This window comes from Propithecus coquereli, unplaced genomic scaffold (assembly GCF_000956105.1).
Source record: "Propithecus coquereli isolate 6110/MARCELLA unplaced genomic scaffold, Pcoq_1.0 Scaffold97, whole genome shotgun sequence".
In the NCBI taxonomy this organism is placed as follows: domain Eukaryota; kingdom Metazoa; phylum Chordata; class Mammalia; order Primates; family Indriidae; genus Propithecus; species Propithecus coquereli.
In genome coordinates this window covers 3,641,997-3,656,736 of record NW_012156062.1, presented here as the reverse complement: position 1 = coordinate 3,656,736, position 14,740 = coordinate 3,641,997, and the positions used below count along the sequence as shown (strand labels likewise).

The following is a 14,740-nucleotide window of genomic DNA, read 5'->3' as shown; positions in this document are numbered from 1 at the left end:
ACGACCCAGCCCAGCCAAAACCGGGAACCCAAGCCAATCCACAGAGTCACTGTTGACAAGATTGAGTTGTTAGCTGAGCCGGACAAAGCCTGGGTTCCCCACTGCCTAGGGATCAGCTGCCGTGAGGAAATCTGCATCAGAGGCTGGTATCTCCTGAGCTGATCATTTCGGAGAGAAGTACCCTGATGGGCTTCTGCATCGTCAAACATTTTACCACATGCAAGAAGAAAATCAAGTTTTCCTGGTTGGACTGTACATTCTTGAGGTGTGGAAACTTTAAAATTCCATTTATTTCTTCCATCTTTTTTAAAGGTGAAATTGGTGAAGGAAGTTGAAACACTTCCTCTTTAGTCTTTTCCCCACTTCTGTCCAGCCCTTCCCATGTATGCTTCAGACCAACCAGACACAAAGAGGCTCTAAGGGTATAAAGTTTTCCTGTGCTCTCTGGCCAAAGTAAGATCTGGGGCCATAGATGACACCTGTATTTAAGAGAAGGAAAAGTGGGGCACAGTGGTGCACACCTGTAGTCCCAGCTACTTGGGAGGCTAAGGCAGAAGATTGCTTGAGCCCAGGAGTTCGAGGTTGCAGTGAGCAATGATTGTGTCCGGGAACAGCGACTGCACTCCAGCCTGGGCAACAAAGCAAGACCCCATCCCTAAAAAAAATAAGAAATAAATAAAGATAAATTTTAAAAAGAGAGAGCAGGAAAAGCATTGGCCAATAATTTACTGTATTATCTCTCCTCCCTCCCCTCCATTGATGTCTCCCAGGCACTGGTTTTGTTCCAGGCAGAATGTACACTGGTGCTCTCTGACAGTCTGGGTGGCCACTAGAGTCCTGACAACCTGCAGTGGCTAAGAATAGCCCAGGGGATCCTGGAGGGTCTGTGCATGGCCATGAGCTCAGCGTTGCCCTGGTGCTAGAGGCACGTGCCAGCCATGGCAGTGCCCTCCCTGCGGACTGTGAACCAGACCCAGACCCCGTGGGTTGCTGTGGGAGATGGTACTTATAGTCACGGTCAGATTGTTTTAATAATTAAAGGCCTACCTTATACAAGTAAAGACAAAGTTTCTGTACTTCTGTAGGAAAGACATCAAATTTTTGACAAGTTAAACTTCATTCAAAAAGAATTTGAAGGCCTCGAATCGATGTTAATGGAAGCCAGGTTCAAGAACAAACTATCAGAAATAGGAAAACTGGAGGCCATTAATAAATAGCTGAAAATCTCCAACTCTTTGCTTCGGCTTAATATATATACTTTTACGAAAGTATTTAGCAAAGGTAGATCCACACATTTAGGACAAGCTGAACCTGATATTACAAGAAATATTCGGTCTTTGGAAGATGTGTCAAAACACATCCAATTTCAAGTATCTACAAGCAAAATAGCCTTCAAACTGTATCAGAAGAATGAAGAATAACTTCAGACAGCACTGAAGGAATGGTTCTGGTGAAATTCCCACCTTCGGAAAAGTATAAAACTGCTTCCACAAGAAGCTAAAGAAGGCTGGGCCACTCTGACTCTGCAGGAAGCGCAGGTGACTGTGAGGTACATTGTTCTTTTAAAAAGAATTGGCTGTGTCAGAATGAAAGGAAGCTATCAGTGCAGACTGATTATCTGTGGATGCTTTGAAGACAGTAAAACAGTATTCGATCCTATAAGGATCTTCTCTAGATCAAGCTATGGTGAAAAAATGTTTCAGAAAGGCAAAAAAATTACACAGTAGTAGCAGTTCCCAAAGTAGTGAAATCAATACTAAGAGTCTGTGAATTCTAGCCTCAGGGATCTTTTATGATCCAGCGCTGTGGCCAGCCCCAATATAGACTCCACCAAACTCTCAGGACAAGCAGTAATTCAGATACCTGTGCAGTATTTTGAGTAAAATATGTTGGTGCCACTGAGAAAGTGAAACCCCCTGAGGGAAAAGGTCTTGAATGCCCATTGGACCTGATGACTTCTGTTGCCCAGCAAGATGGAAAGTTACCTTTTGTTTCTCTGGAGGAAGAATTTATTATGGGAGTTTCCAACTATGGTATAAGTATCAACATTGGATCAGTGTGATGTTTTCATAGGCATACTCTATATTTAATTATCCGGATGGTGTCTTATGATGATGGTCTGGGATCAGGAAACGCTTGTTGGCTCTAAAGACCACAGATCTAAACAAAGAAGAATACAGTCTGTGGGTTTATCAGTGCAATAGCCTGGAACAAGCACAAGCAATTTGCAAAGTTTAACTGCCACTTTTGACTTTGTATTAACATCTGAGAAATCTTGAATTCTGCAATAAGTGAAAGTCAATGTCATCTGAAAACTCAGCTGTTTTCTAAATAGTTCTGTTTTCAGTCTGCTGTTGAACAATTATGGAAATATGAAGTGACCCCTTGTCTAGAAGAACAGTGTATAAAATATTGATCATTTGTTTTTATATTAAAATGTGTCATATTAAACAATGAAAAAAAGCTAAAGAACAGATAGAGTGAGCAAACTTATTGATCTGGGGGGAAAGGTTAAAAAAACCCTCTAGTGCATATGGAACAGTTCTTAAATGCTATAGAAAGTCAGATCGAGCCTGTAGGTAACCATGTGCTAAAGAGGACAAATCAGGCTGCCGTTCACGAAGAAGACAACGTGGATAGCAGAATCTTGAAACTGGATATAACAAATGCACCAGAAAATGTGTACTTCTGAAGGATGAATCCAAAGGAGTTCTGAAGAAACTGATGTTGCCAAGTTAAATACAGCTCATCTAGGCCGGGGTAGGCCAGGTGACTATGCTGGTTTCAGCTGGGCTTATTTTAAAACTTAGTTTCAAAATTCTGTAAGAAACTGAAACCAAATGTACATGAGAAATTAACTGAAGGACATAAAGTAGTTGATGCACTGAAAAACTCTAAGTCTCCAAATGAGAAAGCTTCATTGCAATCAGAAAAGCGTAGAAAAGCAGTTAGAAAGGGAAAGGCAAACACTCCAGTAGCAACTTTAAGTCCTTCCTATACCTCATTAAGAAAAAGAAATACATTTTTGCCAAATATCCAATATAAAGAGAATTCACCCTGAAAAGATAGTGGAGAATTCTTCTAAAACAGATGAAAAAATTAATGTGTAAAGAGCTCGGGCCGGGCATGATGGCTCATGCCTATAATCCCAGCACTCTGGGAGGCTGAGGCAAGAGGATCACTTGAGCTCAGGAGTTGGGGATCAGCCTGAGCAAGAGCGAGACCCCGTCTCTACTAAAAATAGAAAAATTAGCCAGGTGTTGGTGGCACATGCCTGTAGTCCCAGCCACTCAGGAAGCTGAGGCAGGGGGATTGCTTGAGCTCAGCAGTTTGAGGTTGCAGTGAACTACGACGATGCTATACTCTGTATACCATACTCTACCCAGGGTGACAGAGGGAGACCCTGTCTCAAAATACTAAATAAATCACTACATATTTTTTTTTAATTTTTTAAAAAAGAAATGGATATTTCCAAAACATTATTTCAAAAAAGTAACTTTATTCACAAAAAATAACTCAAAATGGATCACAAACCTAAATGTAAAATGCAAAACTGTAAAACTCCTAGAAAATAATATAGGAGAAAATCTAGATGACCTTGGGTTTAGCAACAACTTTTTACGTCTAACACCAAAGGCACAATCCATGAAAGAAAGAATTGATAAAGTGGGCTTCATTAAAATTAAAAATCTCTATTCTGCAAAAGGCAATGTTAAGAGGATGAAAAGACAAGCCACAGACTTGGAGAAAATATTTGCAAAAGACATATATGATAAAGGACTGTCATCCAAAATATACAAAGAACTCTTAAAACTCAACAATAACAAAACAAACAACCCAGCTAAAAAATGGGCTAAAGATTTAACAGACACCTCACCAAAGAAGATATACAGATGGCAAGTGAGCATGTGAAAAGATGCTCCACATCATATGTCATCAGGGAAATGCAAATTAAAACAATGATACACCACTACACATCTACTAAAATGGCCAAAATCCAGAACAGTGACAACATCAAATGCAAAAGAGGATGTAGAACAAAAGGAATTCTCATTCATTGCAGTGGGACTGCAATACAGTACAGCCGCTCTGGAAGACAAGTTGGTGGTTTCTCACAAAACTAAACATACTCTGACCCTATGATTGAGCAAGCATGCTTTTTGGTATTTACTCAAAAAAGCTGAAAACTTATGCACAAACAAACCCTGCCCATGGATGTTTATAGCGGCTTTATGCATATTTGCCAAAACTTGGAAGCAACCAAGATGTCCTTCAGTGGGTGAATGGATAAATAAATTGTGGTTCATCCAGACAATGGAATATTATCCATCACTAAAAAGAAATGAGCTATTATACCATGAAAAGACATGGAGGAAACTTAAATGTATATTCTAAGTGGCAGAAGCCAATCCGGAAAGGTTACATACTGTATAATTCCAACTATAATACAGTATTCTGGAAAAGGCAAAACTATGGAGACAGAAAAAGATTGGTGGCTGCCAGAGGTTATATAGAGGAGGGAGGGATGAATGGGAAGAGCACAGAGAATTTTTAGGGCAGACTGAAATAACCCTGTACGATGCTATAACGGTAGATGCATGTCATTATAATACATTTGTCTAAACCCATGGAACGTACAACACCAGGAGTGAACCTAATGTAAACTATGGACTCTGGGTGATAACGATGTGTCAGTGTAGGTTCATCAGTCGCAACAAAGGTACCACTCTGGTATGGGATGTTGACAATGGGGGAGGCTATGTATGCGTGTTCTCAATTTTGTTGTGAACCCAAATCTCCTCTATAAAAAGTCTTTTTTTAAAAAAAAAAAAAAAGGAAAAGAAAAGTAACCTTACATCACTGATGTGCCCAATGGGACATTTGGAGGAGTCCAAGAGGATCACCAAGATGAACAGACTGCAACAAAAGGATGAGTATGAGGCAGTGATGGCATGGGATCCAGGGCCAGTGCCAGCACATCAGATGCCATCCCCCAGCATCAGGGGACGGAAGCGAGATCCCTCTGTCAGGCCACCTGCATCTCTAAAATACCAAGTCCTCCCCAGGAGCAAGACAGCACGGTATGGGTGCTCCTTGAACTGGTGGACACTTAAGACCTTCTTTTCATTCAATCTTTCCACCTGAGGGCAGACATGCCACCGTAGGAATGGCACCTAATAGTAAGTGCTAGGAAAACAGCAACAAAAATGGGCAAAAGAGTCACCTAGAAGAGACTAGTCCTATGACAAAGTTTTCAAGGCCAGCCCTCTGCACTATATACTGTCATCGGCCAAGCTGCTCAGGGCATTTCCCACACTATTTTTTTTTTTAATTTCTTTGCAAAGGAAGAGTGTTATAATTACTTCTGCCCTAAAGATAAGAAGCCTAGACACAAGAAAACTAAGCAGTTTTCACAGAGTCTAACTACAGTAGGGCAGTAGATGAGGAACAAAAGGCAAGTGGTCTATAACCCAATTATAGACCATCCCTCCAGACATCCTGCTCTCCTAAGGGTACTTTATGAAAAGAAATGCAAAATTATTTTTTGTCTTCTAAACCTGGGAACTTTTGAGGGGACTAGTGCTTTTACCTCAGCATTTAAGATTTAAATATTTATAACATGACAATTGTGTCAAGGCCTACCGGTATCTCCTTAAAGCATTCTTTTTTATTTTTTTTCAATTACTTCTGTTGAGATTTTAGAATTTTTTTTCAAAATTATATTTGGGAGAGAAAATCCACAAGGTTTTAGGTTATCAGGAAGTAGTCCGTGAATAAATGCCTGTGAAAAACCAATGTCTAAAATGATTAATGTTCTCTGCATAGAAACAGCATACTGGAAAAAAAATACTGTTGTAGATTCCTCATTTACTAGATTAAAAATAGCCTTCGTCAGACTTTCAGAAAAGGAAGGAGAAAAGACTCTGTGACTATTATCATACAGACTTCTGAAATCTTGTGTATTTTTAATCTAATATCCCAAAATTTAAAAAAAATCAATCAATAGGACACTTGCTACTCCAATAGTTTGATGAAATTGCATGAGCAGAAATTAAAATTCCAGTCAAAAGAAATACCAAGAAAGAAATTTCTAGCTTTACCTCTGTACTTTGTGGACAATGTGCCATCTATGTAACTTATTTTATAAGAAAATATTTCTAAACACCTACTCTCCCCTGGTATTCCTTGCACAAAAATAGAGCAGCAACAGGAATACACTGGAAACAATTCCCTTATTTAGACCTCATAGTTATAGTCCTGTTACTTACAGGAGGCCTGATAACTACAGAAATCTATTAGTGCTATTTCAATATATGTTAGTATTTTTTATTCAGAGAAAAATTACCCACAAAACATGATGCTCCTGTTGTTGATTTCCAAAGAGAATTCACATATTTCTGTAAAAAGGGGGCTACTAAATTCAAGTAGGCCCTGCCTCCATTTGAAGTACGACCTACTCCATGCCACAGATAAATTTAAGACAGAACAACGGAAGTGCACCAAGTGGAATAATCAATACAGGATTGATAAAATCATTAACTGCTCTATATTACAGGTCAAGTATTCGGTTCAAACTCTGATTCAGGCTGGCATCTCCCTTCTCTTTCTCTGGGATGCCGTGCTATCTCTCTGCTCTCTCTCGCCCCCTGCTCTCTCTCTCCTAAGAAGACAAAATAAACTTGTTTTACTTATATAAAAAAAAAAAAAAACTCCAATTCATTCCTGAGAAAAACACTAATTTTCTCTCAGCTTGTGGGTATACAAATTACATTATCAGAAATTAATCATGATATTGAAATCTCAGATCAAATTAGGGGTAAGGAGTAGAGTACAGAATTTTGCGGGGTCATATGTTCATTCTGTTAAAACAATATTTTACCAACTAAAGTTACATTAGACAAAAACAAAATTTAAAAAGACAGGTGTCACACTTCATCAAATATGTTCAACAATTAGGACACTAAAAGTTTTCTTTTTTTCCAATTACTCATTACATCCTTTGGCACATGGTATTTAATTTCCTAGTTTTTTTTTCCCTTTTTTTTTTACTAACCTGCCCACTTAAGATTTCATAAGGTAAACAATAGGTTTACAACTCTTACAAATTTGGCAATTAAAATATCTTACTGACCGAAAAAAGCAAAGCATAGAGTAATACACAGAATGATACTTTTGTATTTTGAAAAGCATATATCTTGGTTCCTAAATTTCTAAAGCATAAATAGAGTTATGTTATATATTTTTAGTTAATAATAATAATTTTTGATTAACGATGGTTAGCATAGAGTGGGAGGGGAAGAGGGGAGTATAGCAGGGGAAATTTTTACTCTTCATAATCTCCCTTTGGCATTGTTAGAAACTTGTAATTTTTGTTTGCCTTCTTCTATAAGCTTTTTAAAAATTGCAGAAAGTTCAAGAAGCACCCGAGAACCTCCACCACTGAGGTTGCCAATCAGTCTCTCCAGTAGAGGGCACGGTAGACTCAACATAGAGGATGTATGGTTGGTTTGACCAGCGGCTCTCAAGATGTGGCTTTGCTGTGCAACTTTTACAACCCACTGCATTGTTTCTTCCTCTTACTGCAAAATGGAAAATATGCGTCATCTGAATGTGGAGCAATCCCATTTACCTAAAAGCCAATTGCAGCAAAAAAAAAAACCAAAGGGAAGTATCAAACATTGCAGCTTTCGATTTAAATATGTCAGCCTATCTTTAAAGACACATTAACATGGCAACTTTTTAAGGAAAAGGTTTCTCAGTCCGTAGTAGGTATTGCCTTAATTCTTAAAATTACCCATGGATACAAAAATTATAAATTGATTTACATTCAGATTTATCGATGAACCACATAATTGTCAGGAAAAATTAATTTTCTGCCACCTAACATCACTTGTCAGTCTGAAAGGTTTATTTAAAAAAGCAAATTATAGTAAGCATGAAAACATCTAGAATTATCTATATATCTAAACCATTTGCTTACTGGATATATGTATATTCACTTTAACATATTTAGATGAGTGAATTTCTCTGGCTTGGAGATCTCTGAGAAGTTTAAATGTTGATCAGTTTCTTACTTTCCTTATTTGTTTATTATTCAGAGTGCATTTATTAAATACCTATCATGAACTTGATATCCTACAAATCTGTCACATTATCCTGATACTTAGTAGTACTCACACATTTATAATCTAATTAACTCTGAGTTCATCCTCTTATTTTTCCATGTTGAATAGCTATGCTTGCCATTTACTTTTTCACACATATGCAAATTAATAATAAGCTTTTGTACAGTGCTTTAGAGTTTACAAAAGGCCTTTCACGTAAGAGTCACATAATGTCCTATGAAGCTGATGAGAAGGACATGCTTTATTACAAATGAGAAACCCACTCAAGGAGGTGTAAAGTGACTGTCCTGACAGTTACTTAGCATTTGTTGGTTAAGCCTCAGCTCTAATTAGGGCTCCTGACAGACAGAAGTCCAGCTCTCTCCCTGCCGCCTTTGTCAGAACTCCTGGCCCACTAAAGAACTTCACTGTCTACCAGTGAATTCTAACATCCAAGCTGCTAAGTGGAAAATACATTGAGGGGTATATTGGTGAGATAAAGCAAGTGTCTGCCTACTACACATGTTTAATAAGCATTGAATCATCAGAAAATGCAAATAGATGTAGGAATATTATGCAAAGTTCTTTTAGAGATAAAGAGCATATATATGTTCAAGAAAAATTACATTTGTACAGTTCACAAACATGTTTTAAAGTATTCACTACCGAAATCTAAATGATTTTCCTTTCTACAATAAAGTACATGACTGTTCTCTTCAGTAATAACTGCAGATTTTGCTCTCCAAGTCAAACTTGGAGCTCCAACTACTGGCAGGTCATTGTAAGAATATATTACTAGTTCTAATTTCAACAGATCTAATGCAAGGTGAGGGGAACATCTGCAGCCTAGTCAATACCTTGCTGTTAATCCTACTGTCTACTTTAGAGGCTTAATGGGAAACCCACTTGAATATTCCACTAGACAGCTCTGGTCCTGCGTCCCCAGATGGAATCACTTAGTCTATTTGTCCTTAACAATGAAGTCAATTGAAAGCTTGCAGGAGTAGAGATGATATTTGAAGATTTAACGAATGAAACTTATTCAAGGAAACTGTTACCTCTTCCTCCTCCCTTCCCCCTACTTTTTGCCAGTTAAGTGTTCTGGTAAATTCTAAGCCAAGTAAGAATGAATCATGAGGAAATCCTGACTCCTCGCATCTTAGATGATTCCGGTGCGTTACAGCTGAGAAATCTCTGCCCCCCACGGGCAGATGCAGCCCCGTGCCTAGTAGCGACGGAAGTGGAAACCCAGTGAAAGCACTGTCTTCTGATAAAGTCACTTTCTCCTGTCCCCTCACTGACTAAGCTTCACTCCCCAAAGTACTCCGGGGTGCCCACTCCAGCTGCGGAGCGTGTCACGCCATCTGGCCCTGGGCCAGCCGGTCCGGGTCCCTCCGGTTCCGTTTCCTTCCACAACCCAAGGGGAGTCGCAGAGGGGAACGGGCGGGGGTCCCCGCGCGGCCTCAGCTCACGGACCCGGTGGTGTCGCGCGAGTCCCGGAGCAGGACTGCAAACGAGAAGGGAGACCCGGGGGGAGGGAGCATGTTCCAGAAAGAGAAGAAAAAGAAAGCCCACTCTTAATTCAAACCGAGGCCACTGCGCTGTGGCGTGCAGCAGGCGGCCTTTCCCGCTGGGACACCGTCGCCCCGTAGGCGTCCGGGACCCGCGAGCACGCGCGAGGGGAGGGCGAGCGCCCGCCGGCCCTCAGAAAAGGTCGCGGCGACGGCGCACACAGAGAGGTCTCCGTTGGCAGCCCGGCCCCACCCCGCCGCCGCGATCCGGCCGACTGCGCACGAAGCCGGGCCGCGGACGTCAGCAGCGCCCTGGCTTCGACACCCTGCGGCGGCGGCCGTGACTGCCTCAGGGTGGCGCTGACCCCGCCCCCGGCCCCCACAGCCGGCCAATCCGCGCCCTCTGACGGAGGGGCCGGCGCTCTGCGGCCACGCCTCCGGCCGCGGCCCTTTATAAATGCCGCGCGCACGCTCTCCGGCAAAACGCGGCGTCCGCAGCGCGGGACGGTGATGCAGAGTGCCATGTTCCTGGCTGTCCAGCACGACTGCGGACCCATGGACGGCGGCGCAGGCAGCGGCCCCAAGAGCGAGGAGAAGCGGGAAAAGATGAAACGAACCCTGTGAGTACGGCTTTCCTGTCTGTCCCGCGGCCCCCTGCGACCTGGCGCTGCCGGTTTGCTGCAGACGCCGTACTTTCGGGCTGGGCTTTGACGTTAGCTGCGCCTCTGCAGGAAAACAAAATGTGGAAAAGATTAATTTGCTAGGTAAGGCTAAATCTGTATGAAATGTACTTATTTTGTGAGCGAAGGACGCTGGTAGAGTTCAGGAACTGAGGAAAATTCTTGATACGAGGGCGGCGGTAGATGCGCTAGGAAATTGCGGCGTGGCTTTGTGTCCTGCGTTTAAAATGACATCAGGATCCTGCGGCTGAAGCGCGTCCCCAGCATGCGTACGTTGCATGCTGAGTGCTGATCAGCGTACACAGCTGCTGGGTGAGATGTTTTTACTGGTTCTGAATATACTCGTTTTAAGTCCGTTTTCGTTTAATTATAGAGCAGCTCTCACCTGGCCTCGAATGTGGAACAAAATTGTTCTGCAGCATCTGCTTAAAAGCGGTGTAGGTGGGAGAGGGGGAAGCGCAGAGGAATCAGTCACACACACACTCTTCTTTGTGCAAAGCCTCTGGCGTGGTCCAGAACCTCCTGCTCTTAAGGGTAGACGGGACGTGAGTGTGCGCCAGCTCAAGGCAGTTCCACTGCTGTCGTTTCCATCAAGCGTAAAATATCTCGGAATTGTAATTAACCTTGCAAAGAAATTGCTGTCCTTTGTGGGCCAGAAACAGCATCTGCCTTTTGATCTAAATTCATTAACAATTCATTAAAATACCCTAGTGATTTTAGGTAGTCCTACCCTTAGTTGTAAAACTAGCAGTTATATTCAAATGAATGTATGAAACTGTTCAGTACATTAGGTTTAAATGTTTAGTGGATAAGACTGTTCTTGAAGAGTTCTCTGTCTTATGTGGTTTGTCTCCAGCTATGGGGTGATTTATTCGGTAAAAATGCTTTCAGCTGCAATGTTTCCACTTAGCGATTTTTTTTTTTTTTCAGTTTAAAAGATTGGAAGAACCGTTTGAGCTACTTCTTGCAAAATTCCTCCACTCCTGGGAAACCCAAAACCAACAAGAAAAACAAACAGCAAACTTTCATCAAGTAAGTTGAGAATCCTGTACTTGCAAATGTGAGTATTAGCTGCTGAATTGAAAGGGGAAGTCTGAAGTGCGTAAGCTGACGTGCAGGACATCTCTTGCAGGCCTTCTCCTGAGGAAGCACAGCTGTGGTCAGAAGCATTCGATGAGCTGCTAGCCAGTAAATGTAAGTTAACTCTTGAATTTGATCCACTGCTAACGTCACAAAAGCCTGGAAAGGTTGTCTGCACAAAGGAGCAGCTTGCCCGAAGGGAATTAGACTGTGCAGTCACTATAACATGTGGCCTGTTTTTCTCCTTTATTTCCCAGAGTTTAACCATGGAAATGCATGTAGTAGTCACTCCAGGTGGGAAAGAGAAATTAGCCTAAAAAAAATTAAAGTGGCAGTTGCGACTAGTTAAGGTTGAGTCAGCTTTTCCATTGCATAGACTGTTTTCAAAAGGCTTAGTTCCCAGAGAATTTATGGCTCCCCTATAAATATTTATTTTGCATTGACAGTGAAGTTAAGTATTTATATTTTGGTAGCAGAATGCCAGCTTAAACATTTTGCCTACTGGCATCTTGGTCTTTAAAGTGCTAAATTCTGAGGATTACAGGGTTGAGCGAAATCTAAAATTGCTGTTACCTAGAAATAAAATATGGGGGGGAAGGTCTAGAAAAAACTAAGATGATTTGGTCACTCAGTTTTTCACATTCTGCATGCCTTTTTTCCTCCCCTTTTCAGATGGTCTTGCTGCATTCAGGGCTTTTTTAAAATCTGAATTCTGTGAAGAAAATATTGAATTCTGGCTGGCCTGTGAAGACTTCAAAAAAACCAAATCACCCCAAAAGCTGTCTTCAAAGGCAAAGAAAATATATACTGACTTCATAGAAAAGGAAGCTCCAAAAGAGGTAAGAAAGAAAGTTCCTCATTTCAGCATAATTTGGAAATCTTTAGAACAGAAGTAAAACAAAAGAATTGAAGAGATGTCAAAGTAGGGGTGGAAGGTGTGGCAAAAAGATTTTTTCACTATCGTAGCTTTCAGTTAAGTTTCTCCAGTGATGTGGCTGGTAGAGCTAATCACACAGTTTTTATTTTTTGTTTTCAAATATTGAATTTCAATCTCTAACTCTAAATACTGAGTAAATCCCTCTTTTGTTTTATTTCAGATAAACATAGACTTTCAAACCAAAACCCTGATTGCTCAGAATATACAAGAGGCTACGAGTGGCTGCTTTACAACTGCCCAGAAAAGGGTATACAGCTTGATGGAGAACAACTCTTATCCCCGTTTCTTGGAGTCAGAATTCTACCAAGACTTGTGTAAAAAGCCTCAGATAACCACAGAGCCTCATGCTACATGAGATGAAAAAGGGAGCCCCAAAATGGGAGGACATTTCATTCTTTTTCCTATGGGGAAAGGCTGTCACCTACCGAAAAGACTGACCTTGAATTTTCAGCCTGGGTGTTCAGGAAACATCACTCAGAACTATTGGTTCAAAGATGGGTAGTGAATCAGGAAGCCAGTGGCTGCCTCGGAGAAGCTTGTATCAGAACAGCTTCCCTCACTGTACGGAACACAGGGAGGGCATGTGTGCTCCAACTGGTGTCTCACACTGAAAGAGCAGGAATGTGAAATGATGACGATGTAATTCTCTTGGTACAAAGGCATTTAAAATCAATAGGTCTGGGATTATGTGGCCTTAGCTAGCTGGCTGTACATCTTTCCCTACATCAGCCCGTGTTACCATGTAGTGGTTTTAGTTTTAGCTTTTTAGTACTTAGTAACATTAAAATGTTTACTATGTGCAAGGGTAGTGAAGTTCTTATGACCACAGATCATCAGTACTATTGTCTCGTGTAACACTGAAACTGAAGTGGTCTGTGTTTGTGTTATTAAATGGTGTGTGAAATAGAACGAGTGCTGTTGTAGAGAAAACTACAATGTCGTTATGAGTGCCAAAATCAGTCTTGAAGGCAGCTAAACTTTGAAGTGGTCTTTGAATACTTTTAATAAATTTATTTTGATAAATAACATTGAACACTTGAATCCAGTTGTGATTTGATTTTATTTGATTTTTAGTAATTGGAAATATAGCAGATACAAGGGAAAACATTTTTTTCTAGTTATTGTGCAGATATCGTGCCTGTCCAGTGAGAATTGAAAGTCCTCAGAAGTAAGAAATGATAGGGAAGATAATTCTTTTTTTGAAACCTATAAGCATCTTGTGGGTCTAAGGAACTTGAATCACATCCTGAGAACCACCCCCAGTTCAAGCTTTATAGTCTTGTAAAACAAAAGAACACTGACCTAAAGCCCTCTATGAGTGTCTACTAGAGACAAGCTAAATGTGAGAAGTAAAAGAATGCAGACAAGCACCAAAATTATTCACATAACTAAGTGAAAGCAGCAGCCAGGTAAGGTGGCTGTGGGCCTGCCTGCCTTCCCTGGGTTTCAGGCTTCCCCGCAGGTACAGGCACGAGCTTCCAGGATGCATGCCTGACATTATTCCCTTCCACGAGGAATCATACAGATCTCAGGATTTCCAATTCCCCTGCCTTTATTTGGCTAATCAAGAGTCTGGTTATGTTACTTTAGGTAACAACGGCAAAAGGAGTACATTTTTGTTTCTTAGACTTAATCCAGAAGTGTGCTTTATCCTAGTTGAGAGAGGAAGGTCTTAAATCTGTTATTGTTCAAATTTAGCAGGCTTTTTTAATGTCGTTGGTTATGGTTTTAATAGAAATGAGTGGGAACCCTTGGAGTTGGAAGTCTTGAGCCCAAGTAATGACTTCCCATGACTCTGTGACCCTGGCTCCTCATGTTATTCCTTCCTAACCATCTCTGCCTTCTGTGAAGTAGTAAAGGGCTTTAGAAATTGTAAAGCACTAAAAAGTGCATTTATTTCTGATTGGCTAAAAGAAAAATTGACCTCCGGTAGTTTACTGTTTCCATTATCATTACTCTAACTTTCACCTTAACCAGTTTCTGGCTCCGACAGGCACAAGCCCCATGAGAGACTGCCTTGACCACTCCTATGTCATTAGCCAGAAGAGTAATAGGTGCTGCATAAATATTGGTAGAATACATGAATTCTGAAAGGTCAGTGAAACAATATTTCCTTGGAGAATAAATATGTCAGGTCTGCAGAATTCTTAATTCAGAAAGCTTTGACCAACAGAAACTCAGGAGTCATGCCATAGATCATCCAATTGGTCAACAAGTCCTATCTATTTTACTTCAAAGCTCTGTCCAGCTCAATCTGTCACCACCCTGAGCAAAGATGCCGCCATCTGATGCCTGGTTTACTGCAATAGTCTCAACTCACCTCCCTGAACTCACTCTTCTCCCACTCCCACCTCAGTGTGTTCCCTGCTTTTTAACTCTAGGGATCCTACCAAGGCATAAACCTGGGTCTGGTCTCCTGTTGCTTAT

At 41.0% G+C, this 14,740-nt stretch overlaps 1 protein-coding gene and 1 pseudogene across 1 annotated transcript; both read left to right on the top strand.

The window, feature by feature from the left end:
- The first annotated feature begins 1,683 nt into the window (after positions 1-1,683).
- LOC105827114 lies at positions 1,684-2,279 on the top strand (annotated as a pseudogene).
- Positions 2,280-10,099: 7,820 nt separating this feature from the next.
- On the top strand, positions 10,100-13,348 carry RGS2 (regulator of G-protein signaling 2). The gene is made up of 5 exons (XM_012665143.1): positions 10,100-10,236; positions 11,227-11,328; positions 11,429-11,490; positions 12,049-12,215; positions 12,474-13,348. The coding sequence occupies exons 1-5, from the start codon at positions 10,127-10,129 to the stop codon at positions 12,666-12,668; spliced, it is 636 nt and encodes a 211-aa protein (XP_012520597.1). The 5' UTR covers positions 10,100-10,126; the 3' UTR covers positions 12,669-13,348.
- Positions 13,349-14,740: the final 1,392 nt, after the last annotated feature.